The 16,785-nt window shown below is 40.2% G+C and overlaps 1 protein-coding gene and 1 long non-coding RNA gene across 2 annotated transcripts; one reads left to right on the top strand and one right to left on the bottom strand.

The window, feature by feature from the left end:
- The first annotated feature begins 1,076 nt into the window (after positions 1–1,076).
- LOC123439139 lies at positions 1,077–1,752 on the top strand. Its single transcript, XM_045115888.1, has one exon. The coding sequence runs from the start codon at positions 1,099–1,101 to the stop codon at positions 1,750–1,752; it is 654 nt and encodes a 217-aa protein (XP_044971823.1). The 5' UTR covers positions 1,077–1,098.
- A 3,045-nt stretch (positions 1,753–4,797) lies between these two features.
- Positions 4,798–5,542, bottom strand: LOC123439138. Its single transcript, XR_006630032.1, has 2 exons — positions 5,330–5,542; positions 4,798–5,233 (listed from the first exon to the last, which is right to left on the bottom strand). It is a non-coding gene; the product is annotated as an uncharacterized LOC123439138 (long non-coding RNA).
- Positions 5,543–16,785: the final 11,243 nt, after the last annotated feature.

Genomic DNA, 16,785 nt, shown 5'->3' with positions numbered 1-16,785 from the left:
AATGATCGTGCAACGTCGTTCGCTCTCGGAGGCTGCAAGCGAACGACGCCAGAGTTTGCGATGTTGTTTGTAGATAATTGCCATGTCTGTCACCATGATTCGAGACATGTTTACGGATGTGTGTATAAGATTAAAGGCTGCGGCGAGGGATATTTTTACCCAATATGAATGGCAGAATAATCTTAGGATTGGTCCCCTTCCAGCTTAGGCGTCATAGAGACATTTAATTGTATTTCACCGGTTTTTTATACTGTTTGTCAGAATGGACTCCGTTTAGGGCTGTGTCCATTCTAGTTATGCAGAGTCCGGATGTAATGCTTAAACTTTGAAGTAACATAGCACCCTTTATAGAAAAAAATTCCATGTCAGTCATGTTATAGATAGTGTGATATGGCAAATGTTGCAGCAGAGAAAATTGTCATGATATGACATAGAAGTTTCCCACACGGTCATTGATAGCCATGCTGGAATTGTCATGCTATAACGAAGATAAAATTGCTGTATAAGACAAAATTGCCCTTATTTTCAGTAATTGCCAAGCTAGCTAGGAGAAAAAAAGATTGCCATGTTGCAGTAAAAAACGATTGTCGTGGGACAACAGTACTGTGAATTGCGTCATGCTGGCACATCAATTTACATAAGGACTTCTAATTTTGGACAAAAACAACCGTACCATATATTCTAATCTTTTTTGGAATGATGTAGTACAACACTAATACATATGTAATGAAGGCCCCCCAAAACATGATGATGTAGAAGTGATAAACGTCGTAGAAATGCAAGTACAAAATTAAAACGCCACGTCCACATACCCCTTCTTTGGTAACAGCTATAAATAAACACAAACACGTAAAGGCGGAGAACCGACATATATAGATATCAAGTGGCCAAAATATGAGATGGATCCAATACATATAGGCCTCTCCTCCAATTTCCATTAATAGAAACCATGGTCTGAAATTACCCGGAACCAATGCCAGGCCGTCCGCAGAATGTTTGGAGCAGACAACCTCTTGGGCAAAAATAGCAGCAAACCCAGCCTTTATAATCAGCCATACATTCCCACCATCACCGTCATACAAACAATAATCAACCACGATGGCGTCCAAGATCCTTCTCGCCCTCCTCCTCCTCCTCGCCGCCGCGACCCCGGCGTCGCTGGCCGCCATCGATGTGGCGCAGATGCTCGCCAACAAGCCCCAGTACGCAACTTTCCTGAGGCTCCTGACCCAGACAAAGGTGGCCGAGGACGTGAGCCGGCTCAAGTCGGCGTCGGTGCTAGTCGTCCCCGAGAGGTCCGTGAAGCCCCTCTTGTCGGTGCCGGCCGAGAAGCTGCGGACGATCCTCCAGCACCATGTGCTCATCAAGTACTTCGACCCCATCCAGCTGGGCGAGATGAAGACCAGCGTCGCCAAGCTCGAGACCATGCTCTCCAACACGGACAAGAACATGGGCACCATCGACTACTCCAAGGACAAGGACGGCCAGATGTACCTGCGCTCGCCGGGCGCTGACAGTGTCGCCAAGCTCGTCAAGGTCGTCGCCGCCCGCCCCTTCGTGGTTTCCATCATGGAGATCAGCACGCCTCTCTTGTGTCCCAAGCTGCTCGGACCCGGCATTGCTGCCGGCGCCGGCGGTGGCAGGCCCAGGGGCAAGGGAAAAGGCAAGATCGTCAAAACCATGTCCGCCGAGGAAGGGGCCTCCGACACCGCCTCCGACGTTGCCGCCTCCGCGCCAACCGCCTCTGCTTAATTAAGTAAGGTGGACAAGTTTGGATTTTCGAATGAGATGGCTTCATACATCCTTTTTTTTCGTTGTTTATGTTACAAACTGTTTCCAGTTCCATATGATTAGTCAAGTGAGCCGAGTACAACTACTAAGGCAGCCATGTGCGCCTTGTTTTGTGTATGAACAGACATGTGCAAATTAAGGCAGTCGAAGAATGTGACAACTGCTTTTTTTCTCGGGAAATGTGAGATCTGCTTGTTCTGTTAGAGCAAGTACAATAAGGTACAGTCAGCAGGGTGTAAGGACTAAAATACTATATTTTTGCTAAGTTGGATGAAAGAGAAGAGGAGAGAGAAGGGAAGCGGGCTCTTCGTGAAGAGCCAGCTCTAGCACGTGCTCCTAGGTGTTTTGTGAGAATGAAACATGGGCAATATATGATAAAAGTAGTACTCTTTTATAGCTAACTATTGTACAATCTAGCTGTAAAGTTGGCTATAAGACTGCTTATAGCCAGCAGTTGGCTATACTATTAACCATGCTCTTAGTTAGTTTCTTTTTAAAAGTTTTTTTTTTGCCTGTTCTGTTGTTTCAGGTCGATTATATGACTACTAGGGCTGCTTTTTTGGGTTAATCATAGCCGACCATCGGGTTTCCTGTTAAGGTTATGATGACTTGCTACCGATGTCACAACTTTAGAACATTATATGCCCGTCCCTTCGTATGTGCTTACATATTATGAAACCACTGTGTTGCATGTTCTCACAGTCAAAATTAATTTCTGTGTTCTACCTTCCGTTGAAGTCGAATTCGACCTAGTTGCATCCTCCTTTTTTCGTGATCACCTCTGTTAATGGTGCATACTGCGGCTATTCAATTAGCCCTAGGATATATGGATTAATCCTAATATGATGATGCAAAAGAAATCACCGCAACACAACTGATCAAAGGAGGATTTACAGCCTTTGTGAAATTTTCCTAATTTTTATTATAATTATTAATACAATATTTTCCTAATTAATGCTCTCAGAGCATCTTGTGATGTAGTTTTTAGCTTAATGTGAAACTTATCCATAGTATAACAACATAAGGAGAACCATGTTAAAAGTTTGTGGATATTTCCATTAAAAAAAATAAGTTCCTTGGTCATATCTATAGTTTGACAAAATTTTAAAGAAAGTGCTTGAAAATAGTTTTAAAAGTTTGTGAACATTTTTTAAAATCAAAATAAAATAACTTTATTAAAACGCCTGATCATTTTCTTAGATTGACGATCCTTTGTAAATTTCATCAATATTTTGAATATCCACTCACAGTTGATATATTTCTTTCAAAATTCTAAACTTGATCGTTTACAAAGAAAGCATGGGATAGCAGAATTATAATATATTGCTTATAACGATACCATTGAGAACTCATGCGCGTGGTCTACCAGGCTTTTGTTGTTTTCTCTCCGGTTCAAAACTTTGATTCTGGGAACTGTTTGGCCTTTCTTTCCTTTCTTCGATTCTGTTTATTCTATCTTTTTTTCTTTTTTTCTATTCATTTCCTTTTCCTTCCTTTTTATTTCTTTCTCTTTTCCCCCCTGTTTTCTAATCTACTTCCTCTTCTAACTGTTTTATTAACTTGTGAACATTTACAAATATATTATTTATTTTCAAATTAGGGTATCATCTTCTAATGATTTTGAACATTTTTTAAAATTCGTGAAATTTTGCCTAGTTCCTCACGTTTTTTAAAATCAACATTTTTCTTAAATTCATGAATATTTTTCAAAAATTCCCAAATTTTTCTATTTTAGGAATTTAATTTTAAATTTACGAATATTTTTAAATTAATTATTTTATTTTATTTTAAACATTTATTGAATTTTAAAATACTTTAAAAAAAATCTTCAACATTTATCAAATATGCAACACATACAAAATTTAGAAGAACTTACCGAATTTGCAAACAATTTCAAAATATATGAACATCTCTGAATTAGTGAACAGTTTTGCAAATCATGAACATTTGTTCAAATTCACAAAGAAAATTCAAATCATCGACATCAGTCAAATTCAAGAACAGTTTTTCAGGGCTTGTCGTTGCCTACAGTACACAAAGCGGAGCAGACCGACTGAATTAAACCAAGATGACATGTGGTGTGCGGACATGCGCTTGCGTGCGACCTAGATTGTCACTACAAACGAGAGCCCTTGTGCACCACACTTGGCCCAAAGTAATGCATAAGGGCCTCTTCAACTATATGTACTAGCAAAAGGGCGTGTCTTCTTTAAAAAACTAACAACAAAAAGCAAAAATGTTTGTGTGTTCGTCTCAGCCTCTATACAATGTCCATTTTAAATAGTAGGGGGGCTGCGTTAGTTAATTGGGATCAGTCGCAGTAATTAATTTCCTTCATTCGCTAGATCTTTTGATTTGTAGTACTTCTAATTCTATGTATACTTTAAAATATCCTAAGTTTACATCTATTTAAAATCAATTTACTTCAATTTCCAAAAATGTTGACCGCACATAAAAATATGTTCATTAAATATGAGAACTGTTCATGCAATTTCCACAGGAAACAATGTTCATGACATTTAAATAATTTCATATGTTTTAAAAACACGTTCATGATCCTTTTTTGAAAATTTCATGAAAATGTACAAAAACTGTTTCCATTCAACTGAGCTTTTATGACCTTTAAATAATTTCATATGTTTTAGGTAGCATAACTTTAGTAAAATGTTGATAGTGTATAAAAAATTGTTCATACCCTTTAAAATATATGTCATGTCACATAAAATTGTTTGCATGTATTTGAAAAATCATTTCAAACCTGTGTTTCAAAATGTTCACTGTTTATTTAAAAAGTTTCAATGTACAAATGTTCCTGAAAAATGTGTAACTGGTATAAGAACAAAATATTTATTTAGAAAAATTCGGCATGTATGAAAAAATCAATTTTTTTAAAACAGGTGGAAATAATATAATCATCTGGATGTGAAGTAAATAAATAGATTCCTACCCTCTAGGATCGATATCTCTCGTAAACGGCACCACAGAGAAGTCGGAGGAATGTTGAGCTTAGAAAGAACACTCTTGTCCACTATATTTCTTTCAGATGCGACGTACTCCTACATGACAATAGATGCTTGCTATTTAACACTGATACAATCATTAAGAAACGATGCACAGAGCCATCTTATTGAAGGATTTTCTTTATATGTACGGATACACAATAATACGGCCATCTCTCCATACATAATTTTCTGTAATCTAGCAACATCTCTCGGTGGCACTGGCACTACTTAACTCTCCTTCTTGCATCTGAAACGATGAACTTCCCGAGACTCGCATAGGATAGTTCATCACATCGGTGGCACTGGAACAGCCCGCAGCAGGGCCTTGCGGTGCGGCGCTGCAGGTTCCGGCGGCGTAGTGTTAGGGCATGCGGTACCCTCGCGTGGAGCTGCCTGTGGCGATGGAGGGCTCTGTCCCTGACGATTTCCGTCCGTATGAACTGCATGCACATCACAAGTTAACACAGTATATATATACGCAGGCAGAATATATACATACATTACTGCTGCATGGTTAACCTAGTAGAACATGTTACCTTGGATGGCAGCTGAGCATGGCAGGGAGCAGCACATGAGTATGACAGCCAGGATTGCCATGGCTGGTAGCATGGAAGAAGAGGAAGATCTCATCATATAAAACCTTTTTTCAGTAATTTCAATTGGCTCTACGACAACAGCAGAGAGAAGTCATGTGTGCAGGACTTGTGCAGGGCAAAGACCTCAATGGGATAAATATATATATGCCTAGACATCGGATATTATGTATACTACCTACTCTGAAGAATCGTCTTGATGGAGACTGTTCACTTAATGACCGGTCAAAGTTCTTGGCAGTTCAAATAAAAGAGTTTTTGTAGGTTATGTACCGGGTTACGGCTTCATTCTATATGTGGACGCACAAGCACTTATGACAACTCGGTGTAGCCGGCTGGAGTCGGTTGCACATGATTTAATCAATTTGTTTCGACGCCGTGTCACTCATAGATTGCGTGGGGTGAGCTATATATATCTCGGGTTCGTCCGTTGTGATCGTGTTTTCCTTTTATTTGTTTCACCATTTGGAGAGCGGTGACTTGAACTTGATTCTTGTTTAATAATAAGACTGTTTGGACCCTGTGATGCAGAGAACGAGTAATCTGCATTTCAAAAAGAAAAAATAAGAGCGATGGCGACAATAAGAGCGATGATGGCAAGGATCCCACCGGTGACGATGGCCATAATGTGCAAGTAATGATCATGAAGACATGGGGATTGCCACTTTATGCCGACGCGAATGATAGCAACAACCTTGTTTTAAGCCAATAACCATAAACAATTTCCGGCCTTTACTTAACTAAGACACACAAGCAAATGTCAATTGTCTGACAAAAGATAATGAAAAAACCAACTTATCGGCAACGGTAGTCATATATGACCAGAGAACGGCATTGCAAAGAATGGGCTCCGTGGAGCTTGTTTTTCATTAAAAACATCAAAATATATTTAGAAGTTTCAAAGTATATATGTCCATCTTGTTTCTACAAACCCATACTCACATTCTTCAAGCATGTATAAAGTTTCGTCAACTAATTGATTATTTGCATGCTACACAAAAAAGATAAATTTCTAGCACAAATAGGACAAACAAAAAACCATTTTAATATGTGTGTATTTGTCTTTTCTGTGTACATCACATATGAATATATATGTCCTTGCAATTGTATACATGTATACTACCAATATATTTCTACATGTATACATTTTTCAAAAAACATTTGAGATGTGTGAAAAGTATTTTCGCTGACAAAAACAGAGCTCTACGGAGCTTGGCCTCTACAGCACTTTCTGTATATGACCGACATTATACCTATGTTGAAGAAGGTATTGCAACAATGCGGAGATTATGTTGCCATCATGTTATTTAAAAACCTGGCTGGCCACCCGCTCAACCGCATAGACAACGGCTTGAACATGTATTTGTTCTTGGCTCGGTTTAGCATAGACCATGTACAAAGCTAGTGTGTACATAAAAATTAATTTGTAAAGGAGAAAAGTTTGTGCTATTAAAAATAAATCATTTCTACATAGCCAAATTGACCATAATAATACATACGTTTTCACACTTATTAGTGTTTCTGAACCTATTTCGAATACCGTCCAACCAATGAACAAAAATATTGATAACACTTGTGAGTGTGACCATGTAGAACCCGCAAACTTGCAATGGAAAACGAGGTGTCTGGTTGTCCCGTTGTGAGTAAAAATTGCACTTCTTTCTTCCTTGCCAATTACAACCAGCGAGGTTGTCTTTGTTTACTACAACTCCCTTCAAAAAATACCACACGAAAATCTTTCGCGAAATCTTTTACTTTCAATTTGTTTTTGTTAGTATCTACTAGAACCTCTGAATGCGCGAGTTCCTGATATGAAAAGTCAACTCTGAAGGACCCAGACGTATTGAGGTTCCAGCGATACACATCTCATCCTTATATTACGTAAACCAAATTCAATGAGGATCAGTGGCAGAGCTAGCATCCACAACATGGATGTACATATACCCTATTAATCATATTTTTACTAGAGTTTATAATTTATTTGACGCATATATTTGTATTATATAGAGGTAGTCAGCCATCTTTCACAAAATACCCATCTGGCTCCGACCATGATGGGGATATAAAATATTTTGCAATGACATGGCAGATCTAATCCCACCAAAAAGAAATATACGACGCAAGAGTATCATTTTTATTATGAATGCGGTACAAAGTTGGACTTATATATTATTCTTGGAGGCCTCCCAAAAACGAATCTTCGACCCATCATTCATTGCAAAGGATCGAAAGTGGAGAAAATATTAAATAAGCCGAAAGTCCTATTCTGCTCCTGAGCTCATATGCTGCCTAATGAAAATAAAGTAAAAAAATTAAAAAATCTGATTTTTTGTGGTAAATTTGACAAATGTGTTGTATGCTTTTAAAATTCATGGTAAAAAGCAAAACTAGCATTTTTGGAACATCAAATTTTTTTTGCCACGACTTCCACTCATGTCATTTCGTGCTGAAACTTTACAAGCATACAAAACATTTGTGAAAGTTTACCATGGGAAATCGGATTTTTTTTTATAATTTTTCAAAATATTTTTTTAGGTGTTACTGTTTATCGGTGAGCATATACTCCACGTCCAAGAAAAGCGTCCTCTATATCAAAAAGAAAAAGAACCAGTAGCGAGAGGGTCAGTGAGTGCAAGATACTTGCACATGCTATTAAAATTCAAATATGCGCATACAAATGAGGACAACAATAGCGAGAGTGTCAGTCAGTGCAAGATATTTGCACATGCTATTTATTTCCTGAAATATCACTTGAAATATTGTGTCTCTTAAGCTCTCATTGGTTTGAGCCAAAAGTAGTGTAAAATATATGGATTGGCCTCTGACTATGCATACAGTCAAAACTTGCACATGCATGTGATTCATGCGTAAAAGTCCACGTTGGCAGCAAGCTGCAGGTTCTTTCGGTGTGGCGCAAGTCTGGCCGTCGCCGGCAACGATGATGAAGTGCTTCCGCATCCTGGACAGTCCTTTGCCCTCCTGCCCGAGGGCCAAGGCGCCGGAGGACGTTCACCCTCACGGTTTCCATGCACAGAAACTGCATATATATAGTATATGTTACATTAGCCCGCCAGATATATACTCCCTCTGTACCGGAATATAGGTCGCTGGAGTAGCTGAGTTTAGCTACTCCAGCGACCTATATCCCGTATTCAAGATCTGGATACCAAGACAGAAAAAACAAGAATTGAATAGTTACCTGGCGCTGCCGAGGATGCCATGGAACAGCATACGAGGAGAGCCAGCAGTCAACAAAGATGTTGTGTCTCCGGCAAGTTCCCTCTGGCTGCAATGGGATATATTTATCCACATTCAACCTTTCATTTCTCTCTCAAGGAAGTCTACACCTTTTCTTCATGTAGTATATTATTAGTATAATATAGTTTTGACCAAGCCGTCGTGTACTACGATCATGTGCACTATTCATGTGAGACCGTGGAATTTCAGCAAGCTGGTCATGCCCGCCTCTTGGAGAATTGTAGACCATTACAAAGTTCACAAGTGGGGATCAGTAAAATGCTCGAAATTCCTTTAGGCTGCATTTCGATATATATATCTTACTCAATATCCGAATTGGGAATTCACTAACATACTTTCAAATGCACGGTTTGTTCTCAAATTCAAGAATAATTTCTAAACTAACTTTCAAAATTCGAGAATATGTTTTCAAATTCACAAAGATGCAAATTCGTGAATATTTCTTCTCAAATTCAGAAACAGTTTTTCAAATTATGCCTATTTTTAAAATCTGGTAACATGTTTTTAAAAATTTGTGCTTTTAAGAAATAAATAAAACTTAATCAATTTATGGAATGTAAATTATAGAAAGAAAAATAAAAGGCAAAAAACCAACAAATTGTTGATAGCCTATTGAAAGCTAACAATGGACCGACGCACCAGTAAAAACAACTAGGGCGTGTTTGCTTTCTCTGTTGGCACCTGCATCGCACGAGGCATGCAAAATGTGGTGTGTTTGTTGTCTTGTGCGACCTCCTCAGCCTGGCTCAACTAATGCAAAATCGGGCCTCTTAGCCAGGCTGAGAGGAACGCAAGAATCGAGCGTTCCTACGATGCAGCCTCATGCCTGCACCCGTGCTTTCACTTATCTCTTTTCTTTCCTCACATATCGAACCGAGGACACAAATCAATCGCCGCCGCGGCTGCTGTATGGAGCACCTTCTCATACATACTTCCAAACACCATCTCACATAGGCCTGTCCAACAACATGCACACATGCAACCAAACATACATCTCTACCCATTTTTGCATCAGGTTAGCCAGGCTAGACTCGTCCAGGATGGTCGATACCATGCAATTAATGTGAGGCCATGCATCAAACCAAACGCTCCCCTAGTGATTGGATGTATGGGCATGTCTATATTTCTCAAAAACAAAGGGAAACATCTATATTATTATTATGATTTGTCCCAACAGTGTGTGCGGTTAAGCATGTGGCACGGACATGAACATCCAGAACGGTGGGTGCACTTGACTCCTTTACTTTCTGGTTTTCTTTATGTTTTCTATTTATATACGATACTTTTTTCTAAAAATATGTAAAAAAAAATTGATATACTTTAAAAAGGTATTCACCTGTTTTAAATAATGTTCATAACATATTTAATAGTGGTCACTGTGTATTTAAAAAGAATCATCAGATATAGTAATATGTTCGTTTGCTATTGGAAAAAATATTCATTGTGTATTTCGGGAAAAATCAACATGTAATCCAAAGTGTTAATAGTGTATTTCAAAAAACTATTCATCATATGTAATTGAAAAAACGTTGATTGTGTAAAAGAAAAAAATGTTCACGTAGTGCGCAGTTGCTCACGTACGTAGAAAACATATTATATACAATATCTGCTCACATAGTCAAAGGTCGATTTGTCAACAGTGAACAAAGATGTTGTGTTTCCAGCAAGTAGTTGGCTGCAATGGGATTTGTCCACATTCAAACTTTCATTTCTGAAGAAAGTCGATGATATCTTTATAGTTCAACCAGCCTTAGTGATATTCACTGTTTCTTCATATAGTATATATTAATAAAATGCACACATACTTTTGACCAGAAGGTTCTGTAATACCAACATGTGCAGTATTCAAGTGAGACCGTGGAATTTCAGCAAGCGGGTCATGCCCGACTCCTAGAGAAAGGTAGATCATTACCAAGTTCACAAGTGGGGACAAATAAAAAGCTGAAAATTCCCTTATGTTGCATTTGGATGTAACATACTAAATTTCTCACAACGGAATTCACAAACGAATTTCAATTTAATGTTTTAAACGCCCAAAAAAATCATAGTGCAAGACTTTTCTAAAATACATAAATGATTTTCCAAATTCATGATTATTTAAAAATTCATCGCCACTTTTTTAATTTCTGAACCATTTACTACTAGTTACACAGAAACCTCATCGAGCAGCTTGGGTAGGGTTGTGTGACTCTCCTTCCTTCATTTTCCACCTCGTCGGAAGAGGGAACATCGATGTCTTTGCTGCAACCCAGTACATCATCCTGCTGAGGTGCACTACGTATTTTCATCGCCGTCAATTTGTTCTCCCGACGAGCGCAATCTGTGATGTCAAAGATCTCCTAGAGGGAGTGTTGTTCATCAGCATACAACTGGCACCCGGCCTGCTTCGTCAGGGCCTAGGAAGTCCTCGAAGGAAATTTCATAAGACCGTCGTAGGAGACCCAACTCATATTTTTTGTGCACGACATGACTCCAAAGCTTAGATAATCATGCAGATTTTAATACAAGAGTTTGCAATGAAAAATTCTATCAAATTTAACAATGATGTAGATTTGAATATAAGTGGTTTGAAATGTACAATTCTATCCAATTGAAGAATGGTGTAGATTTCAGAACTTCAAAATGTCTCACATGACTAATACACAACTCATATCAACAAGGTTACCAGCACTAACTCTTGCGGATTTCATCGATTCATGGAAGGAAGTTCCGGCCAGAAAGAAGAAACATTCTGTATCCACGGGAACTAACTCTTGTAGGAGACCATTCACTCACCCATGTCGGTGTGTATCATCTTCCAAACGCACAATATCGTACAGGCCACTACAGGACGGGACTGGATCTCGGGATCTGTGAAAAAAGGCAAGCACGTTTGAAATTACTGGTTGGTCAAGATGGGCCATCAGGTTTTGCAAACGGGCTAGTGTCATCTGGGTATTCGGCCCAACTGAGCACGTCAGTTAGCCCAGACAACAAGTTGGAATCCCGATCGGCCTCGCTGGTTTGCGATCTAGTAGTTCCCAGCTTGTCACGTACTATACATATGCTAAACCCAGTTTTGCAGTGAGACAAACAGGGATCTGTGCTTGTGGATCGTCCCGTGCCTTCTGCTGGATCACGAGACAACCAGGGGCATGGTGCAGGGGCTGCTAAGGCTGGACGAGGTGGAGGATCGAATCGCGGAGCTGGCGGCTACCAGGGGTACAGGAACTTTGGACAGCACTGGAACGACAACTTCACCGGTCAAGGTGGTGGTCGCGGGCAGTAGAACGCCGGAGGGGGTCCAGGGGGAGGTACGAATCAGTGGCACCGGCCCTTCCAACCTCCCGAAGGTAACTCTGTCGAAGGTGCTAGGGGTTCGAACTATCGGCAGCGCGGGGGTGGCGGAGTGCGCACCTTCGGGCGGAATAACTTGGTGCCGAAGTGGAAGGAAGTTGCACCAACGACAAATGAGGGGGTTCCAGGTAACACCCCCAGTTCTGCTGCAGAGGTCGTACCGCCTAACACGGTTGAGGACAGAGACACGGCGCGGGCCAATAAGGCGGCTCGCAAGAAGGAAAAATTGACGTGTTACAGTTGTGGGGTTCCTGGTCATTTTGTAGTGGAATGCACCACTGCGCTATGCGACATTTGTCGGAAACCGGGTCATGATGAGGCTGCATGTCCACTTCTTTTAGATCCCAAGCCGGTGATCAACATTTATGGTGTCTTTCAGAGCAGACTTATGTTTTTCGAGACACCAACATCTTCATCAGTCCTCACTCCCCCCGCCTGGAGAGTTCAAGAACGGGTCTGGTAAAGATCACAAATGGAACACTAACAGCAGAACAAGTTTCTCAACAGCTGAGAAGACCTGTGTCTGAGACATACCAGTGGGCACCAGATAAGATAGAGGACCAAAGCTTTCAAGTAGAGTTTCCAAGAAGAGAGGATCTTCAACGGTTGCTTGCATTCGGGGTCAGCAAGCTCAGTGGAAGCAAATGCTTACTTGAGTTTGAGGAATGTAAAAAACCGGAACCACATGGTACACGGTTATAGAAGGTTTGGATCAGATTTTCAGGCATTCCAGAGATCCTACTTAATGACTTCCTCGTCGTATGGAGTCCTGGATCCTTGATTGGTAAGACGGAGAGAGTGGATATGCCATTTACTCGCAAACTGGGGATAGCCAGAGTGCGTGTGATGGTCCTAGATGTTGAGTGCATTCCTGACTACGCACCGTGGTCTTATGACGGAGTGCACTATGATCTAGACGTAGAGGTGGAGGAGGAGACCCAACAACAATCACATGACGGTGATGTTCACACGGCGGATGGTGAGGATCGGGATAGGGAGCACGGAGATGCGAAGCAGGATGAGCATTCCGATAGATCCAACGAAAAAGCAAAACCTCTATCTTCACCCACTAGTGATAAACCCCTAAATAGCGGTGCTCCTTCACCCTCTACTTCACACATGGCTACACTAGGGTTCGGATCATTTGATGTGATGCCTATGCGCGGAAGCGTGCGTGGAGGAGGGTAAAAAACAGACGACTGAGGAGGATATGATACAGGAAGGAAAAGGCACTACATCGCCGGCGCTATTGTTACACCAGGAGGTGGTGACCACAGCAAATAAGCCAGTCAAGCAGGGCATGGAGGAGTACCAGCCGATTGGCATGCATGTGCATGCAGCGTCGGCTGCTTGGGACTCTACGTCCACGTCAGAGGAAGACATGCAGGATTATGATGCCTTGGGCAGGCCAAAGTGCAACAACAACAACGAGAGGTGTCGCTCTCCTACTGTACGCCCGGCTGCAGAAAATATTGATGATGATTCAGGTATGATCAAAGAAAAGCATCACATACTCAATACTAAATCTGCAACGACGGTTCAGGTTCAGTGCCCTGGGCAGGATAATTCCTCTGGTGAGACTGAGGCGAGAGGCCACAGAAACAGAGTATCTGCAGATGATGTGATCTCATTTGGCGGGATTCCAGATCCTACTTCCGGAAATCGACGTCTCAGTCACTATATCCAGGAGCAGCTGGATGCTGATGACATGTCTCTAGGACGTGCCATGAGGGTAGCAAAGCTTCGAGACGTTGGGACATCTACAGGTATGCATATTGATCATTCTGCTTCAATACTTCACTTTACTGATTCAGAGATATTACATAATGCTAGCGACATAGGAATTCCCTTGGGTACTTCTAGCAAACAATTAGCTAAATCCATCAATGATATTCTTGATTTAGAAGCAAATAGAACCATAGAGTTTATTCAAAATATAGCAGTGGTGAAACCAATGAATGAAACAGATATTAATGACTTAGGTGGTGCAGAATTACAAAATCTATGTCATAACTCATTGCACTTAGAGGGAGAGGAAGAGGAAGTGGAGGGTACGGAATCATAGGGGTATACGCCTCTTTGATTGACGGTCATCATCCACCAACAATTAACCAGGAATGTAACACTCAAATGATTCAGGAAAAACCAAAGCGACCTTGGAAAAGGAAGGTTTTTCCTGAATCAATGGTAAGGAGAAGTGCGACAGTGAAGCAAAAGAAAAAAAATTCATGATGAAATATGAAAGGAATTTTCTGGAATAGCAGAGGTCTAGCAGACTTGGCTAAAAGGAGGTTCCTTAGAGAGACATCGTTAGAATATAAGCTTGATTTTATGGCTCTGCAAGAAACTGGCAGGGATAATTTCACACCTCAATTTTTAAATACCTTATCGGGAGGGTTGATTTTGATTGGCATTGTTTGCCACCAAGGGGTAGATCCGGTGAAATCTTACTTGGTGTCAAATGCGACACTTTAGAGGTGATGAGTGTGGTTTACGGCGAGTTTACCGTCAAGTTCCGTGTGAGGTCGACTCAGCGGAGGCCAACCATGTGGGTAATAAAAATGTCTTCTCATTTGAACTAAGTTGGTTTGAAAAAGAAGGTTTCATGGATCTCATAGCTATAGAGTGGGCTAGAGACTTGGGTGGATCTATGAGCATAGAAAGATGGCAAAATAAAATAAGACATTTGCGACAATTTCTGAGAGGATGGGCGAAAAATCAGAGTGGTATATATAAAATAGAAAAAGAAAGACTTACTCGTCTAATTGACGAATTCTATGTGAAAGCCGAGTTAGCGCGGCTAAATCTATCACATAGAAATAATAAAATTAATGCTGAAAAGGAATTGCAAAAATTATTGAGAGAAGAGGAAATGAAATGGGCACAAAGAGCTAAGGCCACAAAGGTGGTTCATGGGGATGATAATACTAAATTCTTTCACATGATTGCAAATGGCAAACATCGAAAGAAAAAAATTACCCAACTTGAGCAAGATGAGGGAACAATAGTAGGTCATGAGAACTTAAAAATATACATATCTGAATATTACAAGAAATTATTTGGTCCGCCAAAAGAGACGATGGTCTCTTTGGATGAAGCCTCAACTCATGATATACCTCAACTCAAAGCAGATGAGAATGAGGTGTTATCAGCTCCATTTACAGAGAGAGAGGTTCTTGATTCAATCGCACAAATGAATCCGAATAAGGCACCGGGACCAGATGGGTTTCCGGTAAAACTTTATAAAAAGTGCTGGCATATCATCAAAAGGGACCTCGTGCCTATGTTTCAGGATTTATTTGATGGCCAGCTGCAGCTATTCCATCTTAACTTTGGAACAATTACATTATTGCCAAAAAAGGTGCAAGCTATACGCATTGAGCAGTTCAGACCGATTTGTCTTCTCAATGTGAGCTTCAATTTTTTTACCAAGGTTGGTACAAATAGATTGACGAAGACTACATTTATGCCAGGGAGACATATCCTAGAGGGTGTTGTCGTCCTACATGAAACGTTACACGAAATTCATACAATAAAATTGAATGGGATTATTTTTAAAGTAGATTTTGAGAAAGCTTGTGAGAAAGTAAAATGGCCATTTCTTCAACAGACTTTACGTATGAAAGGATTCAATCAAAGATGGAGAGATCAGGTTGATACTTTCATTCAGAAAGGAAGTGTAGGAGTTAGAGTTAATTATGACATAGGCCATTATTTTCAAACACATAAAGGATTAAGGCAGGGTGACTCAATGTCTCCAGTGTTGTTTAACATAGTTGCAGACATGTTCACAATACTCATTGATCGAGCCAAAGATAAGGACCAAGTTGGAGGTCTGATTCCGCACCTCGTAGATGGGGTGTATCTATATTACAATATGCGGATGATAAAAATATTTTTATGGAACATGATATGGCTAAAACGAGGAATATGAAACTAGTGTTGTGCTTATTTGAACAGCTATCGGGGCTGAAAATTAATTTTAACAAAAGCGAACTCTTATGTTTTTGGAAAGGCAAAAGAGGATAAACATGCTTATAGGCAGTTATTTGGATGTGAACTGGGATCACTACCGTTTAGCTACGTCGGGATCCCTATCCATCATAGACGACTGACAAATACAGAATGGAAATGTATTGAAGATAGATTTGAAAAAAAATTAAGTTGCTGGAAGGGCAAACTTATGTCATATGGAGGGAGGCTAATATTAATCAACTCCGTATTAACAAGCTTACCCATGTTCCTATTGTCTTTTTTTGAAATACCAGTAGGGGTACGAAAAAGACTAGATTTCTATCGATCTCGTTTCTTCTCGCAAAGTGATGAAGCTAAGAAGAAATACAGATTGGCGCGTTGGGATATTATATGTAGACCCAAAGACCAGGGGGGTTTAGGCATTGAAGATTTGGAAGTGAAAAACATATGCTTGCTTAGCAAATGGCTATATAGGTTATCCACATAATCTGAAGGAATGTGGATTCAAATACTGAAGAATAAATACCTACATTCTAAAACTTTTGCTCAGGTTACATCTAGACCAAATGACTCACCTTTTTGGAAAGGGTTAATGAAGATAAAGGTGACCTTTTTCCCGAAGGTGAAATTTATAGTTGGTAATGGTACCTCAACAAGGTTTTGGGAAGATGCTTGGCTTGGGGATACACCTCTTGCACTTCAATACACCTTGTTATACAATATTGCACAACGTAAAGAGGACTATATACCATGGTACTAGAATTGGTCCCTCTTAATATGCAGTTCAGACGTGCTTTAGTGGGAGCTCGCTGGGATGCATGGTTGCATCT

Source organism: Hordeum vulgare, chromosome 3H (genome assembly GCF_904849725.1).
Source record: "Hordeum vulgare subsp. vulgare chromosome 3H, MorexV3_pseudomolecules_assembly, whole genome shotgun sequence".
NCBI lineage: Eukaryota > Viridiplantae > Streptophyta > Magnoliopsida > Poales > Poaceae > Hordeum > Hordeum vulgare.
Note: the sequence above shows the minus strand (reverse complement) of the source record. Positions and strands in the feature narration are given on the sequence as shown.